The following is a 16,815-nucleotide window of genomic DNA, read 5'->3' on the forward strand; positions in this document are numbered from 1 at the left end:
GAACTTAGCCTTAGAGACTAAACATGGATTCCACCACTTCAAGTCTCCAATAAGCAAATTGGTGGTTTTTCATCAGTTGATGAGAATCATCTACCACCTAATGCTGCTTGGTAACATAGAGGGGCGGCATTCCTCCATGTGGTGTGGGCACCACACCTCGACCCCTGCTTACGTTGGTTCACACCTGGGTACCAAGGTTCCAAGCTGGTGAGAGGTTGAAGGGGAGTTTGGCGTTAATAATTTTAAGATTAGAATGATGTCGACACCATTCAATCACGAGTGCTTCATATTGAAGAATTCTATAATTAGATTTGGGTTTAATAATGGAAAAAACAGAGTCGACAAGAGGGGTGTGATTGTGAGTTTGGGCATGAATTGTGAGTTCTGTAAAACTTGTTCTAAAACTGTTGAAATTGTAATATGCAGAGGTGTTGGAAGATTTGGAAGAACCAAATTTGGTGGTAGTACTGCCAATGTAACAGGCATCACAGTTTGGCTGACATTTTATGAGGTATATTATATTATTAAGATTGCTGGTGGAATAAGTGTGTGTATCTTATTAACGCCATTATTATTATTTTGCAGTTAAATTTCCCACGTGTCAAAAAGTGCATCACGAGAGTATAAACTTAAACCTTTAAAACAACACGCGTTCTCTGCCCATTCAATTTCCAACTGAAGACGTTATTATTTAATGAAAGTCCTTCGTAATGACTATTGGCCTCATCGTATTATTTTATTCAAGGTTTTAAAATACTCCTTCCCTCTTCAATGACAACCAAGGATCGGATGTGTACACTTCTACCTCCTTGCACTTATTTGAAATTCTGTTTTTCTTCATTTTCCCCCCTTAGTTTCTTAGCTAACAATTCAACCTAAATACTAACCACCTCTTCTCAATATACCACTGCAGATTTATTCAAGGTGAGTACCGTTTTTTAAGCAATTGCTATTCTATTATTAGTCCACCAATACGGTATTGTAAGATTTCTAAACTTTTATATTGTCAATCCAAAGATATCTTTAACTCTCATCCAACACCTCATCTGCACCGTTCTTTTGTCTTCGTAAATTTTCATTTCCCTTTCCTTAATTTCTATTTTTATTCTCTCCCTGATGGCTTTAGACACGTCCGATAGAAAAATACAACTCTCCAAAATACTCATTAAATATTTCTCTAATAATTTACACATCACCTTCCTTCAAAAATGTCTTAATAATAACATTATTCCCAAATTCGCCCGCCTTTTTCCTAAGAATAATTGTAAAAAATATCAGTACATTATACATCACGCATCCATTATGATCATACGAGAAGAACTTAAGAAGAGATTCAACAAAAAATATAATCCTTCTAAACAGCGTACACCAATTAAGATTCCACCTTAAAAAAGATATGTCACCTCACGCATGGACAGAATTTATTAATTACAATAATACACGTATCAATGCCACCACCCAAAGCATAGAACAGAGACACATCAAAAAATGGAAAGCCCTCACATCAAGAACTGCCCCAAAAATATCTACCGTCAACCTTTCTTCCACATCCTTTACACCCTCCGAACTCTCCGGCCTAGAATACGGTTTTAACTTTGCCATTAAAGATCAACGTTATCCAATTAAAGACTGTATAGTAGAACTCCAATCCAAACTCGGTCAACATCCTGATAAATGGCACCTTATACACCAAACTAATAGCATCGTAAACTCCAAACTTACATCCCACTCTAATATAAAAAAACAGCAACTTTTGGACATACACAAACTCAGTAAGACTTCTAACGTCATCATTCAAAAAGCTGATAAAGGAGATACAGTCGTCATTCTGGACAAAGACACCTACACAGAAAAATGGAATCAATTTTAGCTGATCAGGACACATATAAATGACAGTAACTACAATATCACAAAACTCAAAAACAAACTGGACACAATCCTAAGGAAACTCAGACAAAACAAGGAAATTAATCTTTTGACATTACAACAAATAGGAATTCGCAATAATATCCTTCCCCACATGTTCGGGATTACCAAGTGACATAAACCCGGCTACCCATTAAGACCTATTATTTCTTTCAGCAGATCAGCCTTTGCCAATTTATCCACCTTTCTTGTCAAAATTATATCACCTCTCACCAGGTTCTGTACATTCAAAATTAATAACACCAGTCAATAACACCAAGCTTTCCAAAAAATAGACAATACTTTAACATCTGACGGAGACATATTAGCATCCTTTGACGTCATATCCCTTTTACTCTACAAGCTTTACGAGAATTCTTAACTGCAGATGATACTCTAGCCAAACGCACTTCCCTTTCTGTCAACCACATTCTTGAACTCACCACAGTTTTATTAGATGCCAGGTATTTTAGATTTAACAATGAAATTTTCCAACAAACATTCGGGTTACCAATGGGCCTAGGCATTTCTGCTTCCCTGTCCGAAATTTACCTAGCCACTATTGTGAAACAAATTTTACAACCCTTTCCCTCTGAAATAAAATTATACTTAAGCTATGCCAATGACATCCTAATTATAGGCAATAGACCCATCATTAACAATCTCTTTTCAAAATTTTATTCGGTACATGATAGGCTAAAACTCACCCTTGAATTCGGAATGAACAACCAGATCAATTTTCTCAATCTCACCCTCTATATAACAGGTACAAAACTATGCACAAAGATCTTCAGAAAAAGTTCGTTATTTGGTTTTTAGGAGCATTAGCAACTAAGGCCATATTGCTCCGGGATATGCGGTGGTCATTCCTTGACCTTTCCGCATACTCCGTATTTGGTGGTGACGGGCTCGAACCCCGGTCTAATCAAGAAGCATGTGCTACGCACTGCTGCTCCTTCCCACCTGGCTACGGAGGCGCCCATTCAGAAAAAGTATGCACACTGGCAAGTACTTACATTTCTCTTCACACCACCCCCCATCAGCACTAAAAAAGCCATCTTACACAACCAAATTCACAACGCCTTAAAATTTAGCTCCTCACAAGATGACTTACATAATGAACTTCAACACCTTACCGAAAAATTTCTAGCCAGAGGTTACCCCCTCAACTCATCCTAATAGAATTTCCACCGCCAAAAATAAAATTATTAATCCAACCGGACACAATAACAAAACCAGCACTTGTATAGTCCTCCCTTACCATAGTAAACTTGCAGGACAATTCCGCCGTATTTTTAATAACACAGACATTTCTCTCATCTTTTCCGCTTACAATAAACTAGGATCTTTTTTTTTTTTAATTCCTATAAAGATACACACACTTATTCCACCAGCGATCTTAATAATACAATATATCTCATAAAATGTCAGCCAAACTGTGACGCCTGTTACATTGGCAGTACTACCACCAAATTTGGTTCTTCCAACACCTGCGCCTGTTACCATTTCAACAGTTTTAGAACAAGTCAAGCCAGTACAGAACTCACAATTCATGCCCAAACTCACAATCACACCCCTCTCGTCGACTCTGCTATTTCCATTATTAAACTCAAATCTAATTATAGAATTCTTGAATATGAAGCACGCGTGATTGAATGGTGTCGACATCATTCTAATCTTAAAATTATTAACGCCAAACTCCCCTTCAACCTTTCACCAGCTTGGAACCTTTCGCGGTTAAATTTCCCACGTGTCAAAAAGTGCATCACGAGAGTATAAATCTTTAAAACAACACGCGTTCTCTGCCCATTCAATTGCCAACTGAAGACGTTATTATTTAATGAAAGTCCTTCGTAATGACTATTGGCCTCATTGTATTATTTTATTCAAGCTTTTAAAATACTTCTTCCCTCTTCTATGACAACCAAGGATCGGATGTGTACACTTCTACCTCCTTGCGCTTATTTTAAATTCCGTTTTTCTTCATTTTCCTCCCTTAGTTTCTTAGCTAACAATTCAACCTAAATACTAACCACCTCTTCTCAATATACCACTGCAGATTTATTCAAGGTGAGTACCGTTTTTTAAGCAATTGCTATTCTATTATTAGTACCACATAATATTATGCACAGTAGATCATTAAAACTGAAGGCAAATTTTACTGCATTTGTTCTGTTGAAATACATAAAATATTCCCACCAAAGCAAAGTTAATGGCAAATATAAACAGATAGGTATAAATTAGATTAAGAAGAGTAAGCTAGCTAGCAATACCAGAGATTGAAACATACTCAGGTCTACCACTGAGAATAGCCAGACAGGGGACTCAACAGCTGATGTCACCTTGTCTTGTCCTTTAGATTGAGGTGGTAATCTTCCATTGCATTGCAATGCAATGCAATGGTAATCTTCCATTGCATTTACATGTGCAGCATCTCCCTAAGTAGGGATCTATCATCCAAAGTTAGGTGGTTGTATGGAGGCAAGGTTGTCAAGCACAGGCTTGGTGGAGGAATACTCCACCAAATCTGTGCACACATATCCCAAATGTTAGGATCTGAAATCCACAAACACACAAAAGTAAAACACCAGTCCTGAATGAAGAGTTTCGGCCATAGAATCCTGAGTATGATTGCCATATTGGTGCTTCTGATGATTGGAAAGAGTGGAAAGAAATTTGTGGATGACCCATTTCAGATACCAAAATACTGCAGTGTAGAGAGGTTTTGTGTTTGTTGGAACTGTCGATGCCTAGACTTCTGCTCCATAAGTAATGAAAAATAGATGTGCAATGTCACATATCTTGTGAGGCGGACTTTATCCCTTATGTGGAGTTGCTGTTGCTTGCTGGTCCATTTGAGGGAACAAAACTTCCTAATTACTTTATTGTAAAACGAAAGCCAGTCATCTGCTGCCAGGCGTAAGAAAATCCCGAGAAATCACGGGATTTATCTGGCTAATGCAAAATTAGCCAGATAAATGCCCAAGAAAATACGTTTCAATCGTAAATTTGGAGGTATTATTGTTTGCTTCGGGTATTATTGTATCCCAAGATATTTTGTGTAGTTCCAAATAATTTTTAAAACTAAAAATAAGATATCTCTGGATAATCCATGAAGAGTTAAATGGGTGCAAGGTTATCCGCGTGTTGGAAAAGATTTTGCAGCTCTGGCAAATGCTAAGTTTTCATAAATATTTAGCTGTTTTATTGATTTAATTGGCATATTAATTTATTTTCTAGAAGTAGCTTTATACTCCTAGTCACACTACTTAGTTTATTTTGAATTTAGATAGAGATTTTTTTGGTTGCTATTTAGTATCCATAGAATCTTGTACAGTTCGAAACTTGCCGCCATTGTTGTAGTATATTAGATTGATATGGAATAGCGTAACATCTATCTGATAGCGTAATACATAACTTAGTATAGTATTGCAATTATCAATTAAATTTGTTAATTAAATTGTATTTTAACAGAAATCATGACCCAGACTAGACCAGCAAAGCAACGAGCAAAAAAAGTAAAGGAAGTGCTGTGGCTCAGGAGAGAACCAAAGGGGGCAATTCTCCAACATCACAATCTAAAAAAAATGTGCAAAATATGAAATCTTCACCGACCTTTCTGGAACATGACATAATCTAGCCAAGGAGGATGTCTTTGTATGTGCTAGATGCAGAGAGTGTGAAGAAATTAGGCACCATCTCAGCATTCTGATGGGCATCTCATAGATGCCCATCAGAATGCTGAGGTGTAGGGTGGATGCCCTCGAAAGGATTAAAATGGGGGACTCATCAAGCTCTCGGTGACTATTGTCAGTGAAATGTGGAATAGGACTAGCAAAGCAGCGAGCATATGTCTGCTAGGGGTATAAGTTGATGACATTGTAGAGCAGATATCTTTTTAAGGGCACAAAAGGTGATATTATTGTACACATTGGCACTAATGACATTAAGTGTAGGAGATCTATTCACTTACTTAACAAGTACAGGTGATTGTTGAAAAAAAGTCACAAGTTAGGGTTGAATTTGAAAGCGTCTGCAATTTTGTCCAGACACGATAGGAAGGAGTATATGATGAGAGCTTTGTCAATCAGTTCAGCCCTGGAGAGATTGTGCAAGGCTCATGGAGTAAAATTTTTCTCAGTGTGGCTTGTGCTTGTTAACAGGAGACACTGCTTCTACAGCAATGGGATACATTTAAATCGAAAGGGTGCAAGAATATTTGCTGATGCTATTGAGGCTGTAGTAGTCGGTGGGTCGGAAAACTGCTAACTATGGTAACTAAGTGAAAGAATGGGTGCATGTATACTTGCATGTACACCAATGTAAGGAGTTTAGTAAGTAAATTTGATGAATTTGAAGTGCATCAAATGCAGATATTTTTGGGATATCAGAGATGTGGTGTCACACAGACAGAAGGAATTGGAATTTGGGTAGTACAATGTGTACAGAAAGGATAGATAGGCTAGGAAGGGAGGAGGGGTTATGCTTTTAGTTAAGAAACATAAAATCTAAGGACGTGTATCCAGTAGACATGGACAGTGCAATGTTGAGTCAGTTTGGTGTGACATAAGCAGTGGGAAAGCAAAATTGAGAGTATGAGTGTATTATAGGCCTAATGACTCTGATGATCATGAGAGCATTCCTGGATTCCCTATTTCTACGTCTCCCTATTTCTGGAGCTGTGCAAATGTATACCCAATTTACAGAAGGGATCAGAGGAAGACATGAGTAATTAAGGCCTATCAGCTTGACTTCTCCTCCAAGTAAAATAATGAAGTCACTGGTTAAAGAAGTAATGCAGTTATACTGCAGTGGATTTGTTGAAGGGAGCAATCTTGTCTGACATCTGATTGGATACTATGACACAGTAACAAAGGAACTAGATGTAAAAAATAATTTTGACATCATATAATTAGATTTCAGAAAAGCTTTTGCTACTGTTGCACATAAAAGGCTGCTATACAAATTAGAGCAGTGTGACATTAAGGACAAGTTTCTGTTATGGATAAAGGGATGGTTGAGAGGCAGAAGACCAAGAGTGGTTATGAATTGGCATTGCTCTTCTTGGATTAATGTTATCAGTGTTTTCCTCTGGGTTCATTTCTGGGACCATTGTTGTTTTTCTATATTTGTTAATGATATTGATGAAGGCATATCAGGCTTAATGTCTGAGTTTGCAGATGATATGAAGGTTGGAAAGGTATGCTATTGCAGCATGTTTTAGTCGAATTAGGTAGATTGGGCTGAGGAGTGGCAATTGAAATTTTAATATTCATAAATGTAATGTACCGGTTGTGTGGTGCCACACTCAGGGCAGTGTAGAATGAAAATGATCTGGGGGTTAATTGTGTAATCAGACATGAAGTTCTCTGAGCAATGCAGATGCAATCCTAGGATCGCATCTGCACTGCTCAGGTGTGATCATGAATTTTTGTCAGGGATAGAGAGATGATTGTCCCTTTGTATAAGGAAATGGATAGACTATCTTGAATACCTCATACAGGTCTGTAGCCTATTTTAGGAAAGGTATGAATCTGTTGGAATGGTTGCAGAGATGCAAAATGGTACACTTACCAGGAAAGCCTTCTCTTTTGCAAATTGCTGCATCTGGAGACTAGGCACCTGTGTGGAGATCTGATTGAGGTATTTAAGGCTTTGGATGGATCGAATAATATCAATGCTGATGGCATTCTTCCTCTTGCTTAGACTATATACATGAGGGGTAAAAGTTCAAATTAAAGAAGGGTGATTGCAGGTAGTTTTGAATAATTCTAGAAAGAACTAGATAAACTATTAAAGGGAATGGACAAGTGATTTGAGAAGTGTTGGGGTTTTGGCTGATGCTGTTTAAACATGCTCTCTTGCATCATTTGGCATTACTACTGCTACTACTACTACTAATAATAATAATAATAATAAAGCAAGGTAATTATTGAAAAGTGAGTTATTTACAACAACCCATTGTTTTTGCAGGAGAGTATCTAGTGGCTTCAAGACATTTGTTTCATACACCAGTCATATGAAGTTTAAAATAGTCATTACCATTTTCTTTACTTGTGGTGGCTTGCATAACATTATTAATTTAATGTTATTACAGTATCAAGATATATATGTACAGTGCAAATGAAGCATATAGTATTTGAATTATTATTATTTTTTTTTAACCTCAGCTCAAAAGTCATTTACTGAATGTCAGCTGCACCATTCTTAATGAATAGCCAAACAGGAGAGGATTATAGTCTACAAGGAATACCTGTGAACATAAAGAGCATTTCCTAACATGTGAGCTGTACTTTTCATCATTGATTCAGAACAATGAAGAAAGTTTGTATGAACATGTTTCCAATTATGAGTGATTATGTAGCTATGGCTGTGGACTTTTCAATGATAAAAAATAATAAAAATAAGTATTCACACACCTATTAAAATGTTTACTCATGCTAGGTACATTTGCTTATTCTTTTTATTTTTTACCATTGAATACTCCATAACCATTCAGAATCAGACATATGAACTAATCCTGAAAGTACAGCCCACATGTTATTAAACACAAAGAATATTATTTGATCATTTATCAGAGCTATGGATAGTAACCATAATTATGCATTTAAATACCTATTTCATAAAAAAATTACAGCAGACTCTCGATTAACCGGGACACTTCAAGGCTCCAAATAAAAAAAAAAAAAAAAAAAAAAAAAATCAACCAGAAATCAAAAAAATTCAAGTGATAACTAGAATAGATTTAAACAGATATTTTGCAAGTCGTAAATAAGTGACAAGTGGCATTAGAAGTCGTCATTGGGAGATTAATGTACCTATTATCTTGCAATCTCCACTCTTCACACCTGCCGTCAAAAAAAAGAGGGACCAAATGTTTAATTTGTTTTAGTGCATCGCGTCAATTGTTGTGTTCTGTTGCAGCGCAAAAGGACAAATTTTGTTTCGTTATTTATGTCAGCGATGTCGGAATTTTTTTTTTTTAGAAATCACAAAAATGATGGGTAAATGCAAAAGAGTTGCATTTTCAGTTAAACAAAAACTTGAAATTATTCAAAAGTTTGAAAACGGTGCATCTGTTAAATCTCTAAGGAATCATTATAATAAGGATGTATCAAAATGGCCAAACATTAACAAGTATCGCGCGGAATTCAGATTTGTCAATAATAATATAGTAGCAATATGTTATTAGTCATTCCTGAGTTACGTAAAACTTGACAAAGTAAGAAGTCCTGGAACGTATCTCTTACGTATGTCGGGAACTTTTGTATTTTTGGATTAGCTGGGAAATCGATTATCCGGGATTTGTTTTTTCCCATCTATCCCGGAAAATCGAGAGTCTACTGTACTTATATATGTATATACGATTTTACATGTACATTTCTGATTAGACATCACGCTCTCCTTCATATAAAAATATATGAAAATCATTTAAGTACTTTGTTTAATGCTTTACTGTTTTGAAAATATCTGTGTATATAATTGTTCTTCATTTTTATTTCAGGGAAGGCTGCTGTGCTCTTGTGACAACCTTTTCTATCTTTAAGTTCATAGCTCTTTATAGTCTCATCCAGTTTGCTTCAGTTCTCATCCTTTATACAGTAAGCATAACTTCCTAATATTATATTTTTGATTTTAGAGAAAATCATACTGATAATTTAAAATGGCTTTGCCAATATAAAGCATAACTTTTATATGAATGAAATTAGTTTTATTTCTTGCTTTTTATGGTGTATTACTTTCTAAATTTGGTTAAATTGGCATAATAAACACCAGTATTTTAAGATTAATGTATTAATAAGTTCTATTTGAACTTATAAAATTCAAGTTACATATTGTATTTTTTACTAGAATTTTTAATTTATTAATACAATGTGCATATGTTTTAAAAACAAATATAAAATGTAATTGAAAACACTTCCTAAAATATATTAACAAGATAACAAGATAAGCATAGAGAATACAAATCAGTTATTTACACTCTGCACTGCATTGATTAATCTGAAGAAGTATTTTAGAAATCCCCTACTAAAGCTTGCTTTGCTGAGGCTACCTTGTCTCCTCTCCAGCCAGTCTATTTGAAGATTTTAGATTTTAAGAATATACAATAAACATTAATTTTTATATATATATATATAAATATATATATTTAAGTTTGTATTAATATATTGAATAAGGTATGCTTAAATGAATGTGAAAATTACACAAAGTGCCAGAAACTAGAAGGGTGAAGATAGTAGATATGATGTGAAAGAATATTAATATCCTAAAAGTTATGGGCTGAATTAAAAAGCCAATAGAAGGTAGGTGAACTGTAAAGTAAAAAGTGGTACAGCTGTCATCAGATATGGGAGGGAAGCATATTTAGATAAAGGTCAAATATAGGTAAGGAAAATATGCAGAATCTGATGTCAGCTGAAGCAAATATTAATACATGATCGGGTATTTCGTTTTAGGATTTATTTCCTGTTCTTTCATACTACCTTTGAAAATCCACCTTTAGATTTTCTACTGACTTGATTTTGCCACTAATCTTTGAAAAAATTACTTTCTACAGTCTCCTAACTACACAACTATTAAGTCTAGAGCTCAACGGGGGCGAAAACTGGTTTTTGGGGAGTGAAAAAAAATCATGGGTATTACGATGGTTTGTAGCTCTCTAAAGTTCAACTCTATCTGACGACATCGTATTCCTTAATATTTAATTCTTTCATTGGGTTTTCTTTTCCCCTGAGACAACTGATTTTTAACATATAGGTATATTATGAGTGAGTGAGAAATTTTGATAAAAGGAAGATAGTGGGCATGATTTAATTTCAATGGCCTTTGCATTTCATAGGCATTAAAGGCCTAAGTGCTTTCAGTGGTAATATTTCCACAATCCTTGGCATTTGCACATTTCTGACACCTGTGACCTTGGCGGCTGTGTGGTTTATTTATTCTTTTGATTCATTGGTCAATATATGAGGCATGGATCAGACGAGGAAATGTTTCAGTCTATTGTTTCTACTTATCTTTCAATAAAAGGAAGATAGTTACAATTAGTATCGATTTAGTGTGTGTGTGTGTCATACCTTCATCCCTCTTCCCACGTTGATCATGTAATATCTCACATTTCTAAACTTCTTGGATTAATCAAGCATTCTTTCTCTATTTTCAAGAGTGACAAAGTTATAATTCTTCTTTACAAGCAGCTTATACTTCCCATTTTTGATTATTGTGATATTATCTGGTCCCCTCAACAGGAATATCTTTCTCACAGACTTGAGAGAATTCAAATTAAATTCATTAAATTCTTATGCTATTGAAATCACATTTGCCTTTCACCGTTGAAATTATGGAGCTCTTTGTGATCGCTTCAGAATCATTCCTGTTCACTCTAGATGACAACTCCACGGGTCTCTTTTTGTTTACAATATCCTAAACTGTGTTATCAATTCAACATCTCTTCTTGAACAAATACCTTTCGCTATACCCCGTTTGAATTCTCGTTATAAAATTAATTTATCACTGCCTGTTCCTCGTACTCATGACTTACTTAGTAGTCCTCTGTTTCGTTTCCTTCAGGTAATGAATTATTACAATATTGATTTTACTCTTAATCCATCTATCTATAAGAATTTGCTCCTTACTCTGTTTTCTTAATGTAAATTTTGTACATATTTTAATTCTATTTCTATATTGATTACTACTGTTTCGTATTTTATGTAATTCCTAGCGTTCTCACCTTTTATTTATGGTCTGTGTGAGAAACGTGTATATAAATAAATACACATACTTCTCTTTCAACAAAAGAAAGATAGTGACAATTAGTATTGATTTATTGTTTCCTTGTGGAAATTGTTTATTTTTGATCCACAGTTCTTTAGTGAGTGACATGGGCTATGAGAGTTAAATAAAAATACAGTAGTTTATATTTTATTATTTAATTCTTTGTAATTATTCAACCCTACCATCAGTCATATCAAGTGCCTGAAAAGAAAAAAGTGTCGACAGTATCTCGATGAATATCTAGCTTATGGTTTTATTGAAAGCCCATTCAGCTCAAGACAGCCCATGTGTCTTATGTGTACCAGTTCTTTTTCAGATGAGTCTATGAAACCATCACGACTTTTAGAAAGTAAAAAGGAAACATCTTGATAGTTGGTGAACATATCGAATATTTTAAAAATGTAACACTGTTATTTTCTTATTTAAGAAGAACACACAAACAAATGACGATGAAATGATTGCGTTTTATAAAATTGCAGAAATCATTGTAAAAACTGGTAGTGCTCATAGAGTTGCTGAGACTGTTATACGACCTGCATTAGAGACTGTAATTTCAACAGTGATCATCAAAATCCTTCCAATATTTTGAAAGCATTGCCATTGGGCACCAATTCAATTTGAAGACGAATCGATGAGATGTCAGTTAACATTGAAGATCAGCTAATTGACAAACTGAAAACGAGAAAATTTTCTAATCAGATTGATGAATCCACAGTTACTGACAATAAGGCCCTTCTAATGGCATACGTTTGTTATTTTGATGATGTTTGTAAAATCTATAGAAACTGACTGTACTGGAGCATCCATTTTTGCTTCTGTAAAAACATGGTTTGGTGAAAAACAAGTACCATTGGAAAATTTGGTTATTCTGTGCCATGATTGGAAGACAAAGGTTTTATAGCCCACCTAAAGGAAATATGTCCCAAAGTTCTTGTAGTACACTGCACTGTGTACCATCATCATCTGGTTGTGAAAAATATTAGTCCAGTTCTTTATCAATCTCTCAGTACAGTTATTAAAACCATCAATAAAATAAAGTCACATAGCAAATATGATCACCTTTTCAGAAAATTTTGTGTTCATAATGAAGAACAGTATGTGAGGCTTCTTTTACATACAGAAATCAGATGGCTTTCTAAAGGAAACTGTCTAACAAGATTTGTAAACCTTTTTGATACGATAATTAGTTTTTTTAAAATGAAGGAGACACGGATTTAGCAAAGAAAATCAGCAAATACAAAAATAACACATACTATATGACTTGGATTTTTTTCGAAAAGTTGATAAAATATCACTTCAAGGGAAATTAATTATGGTGATAGACTGCAAATGCATATTAAAAGCCTTCACAAAAAAACTGAAAATTTTTGGAAGCAATTTCATGGTATGCTGAAATTCTTGGAAGAAATTTCATGGTATTTCAAGGGTTAGCTGAAATCAATGAATCTCTCACTGAGAATGAACTTAAGAATTATTCAGATCATTTGTGTTCTTTAAAAGGTGAAATGAAAAATAGATTTTCAGATTTATTTTCTTTTGAAGTGAGGCCATGAATGTTAGATCCAATTGGATGTGATACTGGGTCTGCTAGTGAAGAAATTCATGAACTAATTGAATTAAAATGTAACGAACAATGCAAATATAAATTCGAAAAAGATGGAATGGCTGAGTTGTGGGGATCAAAACAACTATACTTCTTTATCCAACAATGTAGTCAAAGTACTTCTTTGTTTTCCAACATGTTATATGGTTGAAAGTGGTTTTAGTTCAGTAAATAAAATATTAACAAAGGAACAAAACAGAATTGATATATGTTCAAGAGGAGACATTAGAATTAAACTTACTGATATCATACTGAACATTGAACTTTTAGCTAAGAAGCATCAGGCTCAGGAATCCCATTGAATGAAAAGAGTAAGTATAAAGTATTTTCTTGTTTAAAATTTCATGGGGGGCGATTAGGAAAAAAAATTGTCTAAAAAAAAGGTTGAGAAACACTGGTCTAGAGACATCCATTTATTTACTATTCTTTCAAAATTGGATTGGACTACTGATTATAATTATTAATCTTTCTCTATCTCAGAATATTTTGTGATTCTTCACATATTTCCTTCTCTCTATACTTAGATACATTAGCGATTACTCCCTTATATGAGATTATAATACTTTAATTGTCAGCTTAATACACCATAGTCTTATCACTTTGTCTACCTTATATTAAATTTGATCTGCATTCTTTTTACCACCGCTTTGTTCATTACTTTTTATTTATCTATGAATTGGTATATGTTTATTTTTGAAAATTGCACGATTTTATTACAGTAAAGTCCTACTATTCCAACTGCATTTCTTTTTCCAGTGCTAAACGTAAGATCTCCATGCACTTGTGTTCTTAATACGACAACAAAGGTCACTACTTTCCCATTTTTTTTTACATTTCTTCACAGCTCACTGTTAAGTCCGTTACGCTGCTATAAATTGCTTCATCATGTAGATATGTTACAAATGTGATTAAAGTTTATGTGCATTCATCTACTCTACTAAATACACTTCATTTCCCTGCCTTTTTCCTTCAGCTACATATATTTTTCCCACCAGCTTATTTCTGCTATACATTGCTTGAAAACTCCAGGTATCGTTCACTTTCTTGTTCTTCTTTCGGTTCGTTTCAACTTATATGTTTTTTTCCTTACAATACAAGCATTTGGTATTAGCTCCCTTTTATACTAATGCTTTCAAAGCCAGAGCCCTTACTATAAGGTTGGGCTTCACAACCTCAGCTAGCTTAGTGTTATTTAATAACCTTTCCTTTTTATCTTTCTGCTATCTATTTCTACCATTCTTCCCATTCATAAAACTATTAGTGTATACGAGCGTGATATGAATGTTCCTACTATCCTACTTCTATTGCTATTTTTTGTCTTTATTTATTTAAATTCCCCTATTTCCCTTCCCTATCCTCAATTTAATATCTCACCCTGTACCGTGTGCTTGTTCTAAATTACTGAATTATCAAATTATTGAATTCCAATCTCCACAAAATTACAACTTTTAAATCCTACACAAAACTACTTATTTTTACCTTAATAAATGACACGGAGTTGGGATTACATTTTTGTTCCTTTTTGGTCTTTCACCTTCCTTCTACTACTAGGGACAAGTATAGAAATGCAGTTCCCAATACCTGTAGTCCCCTGTTGAAATATCTGATCATTTATCAATATTTGCTTCAGCTGACATCAGATTCCGCATATTTCCCTTGCCTATATTCAATCTTTATCTAAATACGTTTTCCCCCATATCTGATGACAGCTATACCACTTTTTATTTAATTTGTATTTTACTTTACAGTTCACCTACCTTCTATTAGCTTTTTAATGCAGCCCATAAATTTCTTAATTCATCATAGTTTTTAGGATATTGACATTCTTTCACATATCTACTATATTATTCAAGGTTTAGGCCTAAATGGTTATCAAATGAACCAATGAGACTCTTAACAGAGAAGAAAAATGCATGGGATGCAAATAAATTATCAGGAGACACAGAAGCCTATGGCAGATATAAGCTAATCTGTAATCAGGTCACAAAGGAGGTTAGGCAGGTTTGTTTGTTTTTTAGGAGCATTAGCAACTAAGACCATATTGCTGCGGGATATGCGGTGGTCATTCCCTGACCTTTCCGCATCCTCCGTATTTGGTGGTGACGGGTTCGAACCCCGGTCTAATCAAGAAGCGTGTGCTACGCACTGCTGCTCCTTCCCACCTGGCTACGGAGGCGTCGGTTAGGCAGGCGAAAGCAGATTACGAGAAATCCTTTGCAAAAGATGCTAAGAAAAACAGCAAGGATTTCTTTACCTATATAAACTCTAAAAGGAAGGGGATGAATCTGATTGGTCCACTTGACATCGATGGTTTGACTGTTGATGATTCTGCTCAGATAGCAAACAAACTGAATGAGTATTTTGCATCTACATTCACACATGAGGAATTATTAAGGTTTGAAAATGGCAGAAGGTTATCAAATTGTAGCAGGTTACTTAATGATTTTGTAATAACTGAGAGCAAAGTAGAGGAGAAATTGTTGAAGTTAAACATAAGAAAAGCACCTGCGGTGGATGGGATCTATCCAGTTATATTAAAGGAGGTGGCAAAGCAACTAGCAAACCCTTAGCCATAATTATGAGAGCATCCTTGGACTCAGGGGAGGTTCCCATGGACTGGAGATGTGCAAATGTATCCCCAATTCACAAAGGGGGATCGAAGGGTGACACGAGTAATTACAGACCAGTTAGTTTAACTTCTATTCTGGGTAAAATAATGGAGTCACTGGTTAAAGATGCATTGCAGGATCATCTAGACAAGACTGCAGCAATAATTCAGACACAGCATGGGTTTGTTAAGGGAAAGTCTTGTCTGACAAATTTGATTGGTTATTATGATGTGCTTACAAAGGAACTGGATGCGAAAAATAATTTTGATATCATATATTTGGATTTCAGGAAAGCTTTTGACACTGTTGCGCATGGAAGACTATTGTACAAATTGGAGCAGAATGGTATTAAGGGTAAGTTGCTACAATGGATAAAAGGATGGTTAAGTGGGAGAAGACAGAGGGTGGTAATCAATGGGTGCTGCTCTTCGTGGACTAATGTTATTAGTGGAGTCCCGCAAGGTTCGGTGTTGGGTCCTCTGTTGTTTTGTATATCTATCAATGATATTGATGAAGGTATATCAGGCTTAGTGTCGAAGTTTGCAGATGATACAAAGGTTGGCAGTGTGCTACTGCAACAGGATCTAGATAATTTGGGCAGAGGGGCTAAGAAGTGGCAACTGAAATTTAACCTTGACAAATGCAAAGTACTGCATATGGGTAGAAGTAACCCGAGAGAAAAGTACCAACTGTGTGGTACTACACTTAAGGTGGTAGAAAATGAAAAAGACCTGGGAGTAATTGTGCAGTCAGATATGAAGTTTTCTGAGCAATGCAGACAGGCTGCCAGGGCAGGTCATGGGGTTTTGTCAATGATATATAGGAATTTTGCTAGCAGGGAAAAGGAGGTGATTGTCCCTCTGTATAAGGCAATGGTCAGGCCATGCCTTGAGTACTGCATACAGGTCTGGAGGCCTCATTTTATGA

At 35.1% G+C, this 16,815-nt stretch overlaps 1 protein-coding gene across 1 annotated transcript in view; it reads left to right on the forward strand.

The window, feature by feature from the left end:
- LOC150079292 (polyamine-transporting ATPase 13A3-like) overlaps window positions 1-16,815 on the forward strand; it is a 559,638-nt gene that overhangs the window by 457,489 nt on the left and 85,334 nt on the right. Inside the window, exon 24 of the mRNA XM_090383023.1 lies at window positions 9,410-9,506. Coding sequence (XP_090239149.1) covers window positions 9,410-9,506 — 97 coding nt within the window. The remainder of the gene's footprint in view (window positions 1-9,409; window positions 9,507-16,815) is intronic.

Source organism: Mastigoproctus giganteus, chromosome 10 (assembly GCF_048544385.1).
Source record: "Mastigoproctus giganteus isolate SK-2022 chromosome 10, ASM4854438v1, whole genome shotgun sequence".
Taxonomy (NCBI): domain Eukaryota; kingdom Metazoa; phylum Arthropoda; class Arachnida; order Uropygi; family Thelyphonidae; genus Mastigoproctus; species Mastigoproctus giganteus.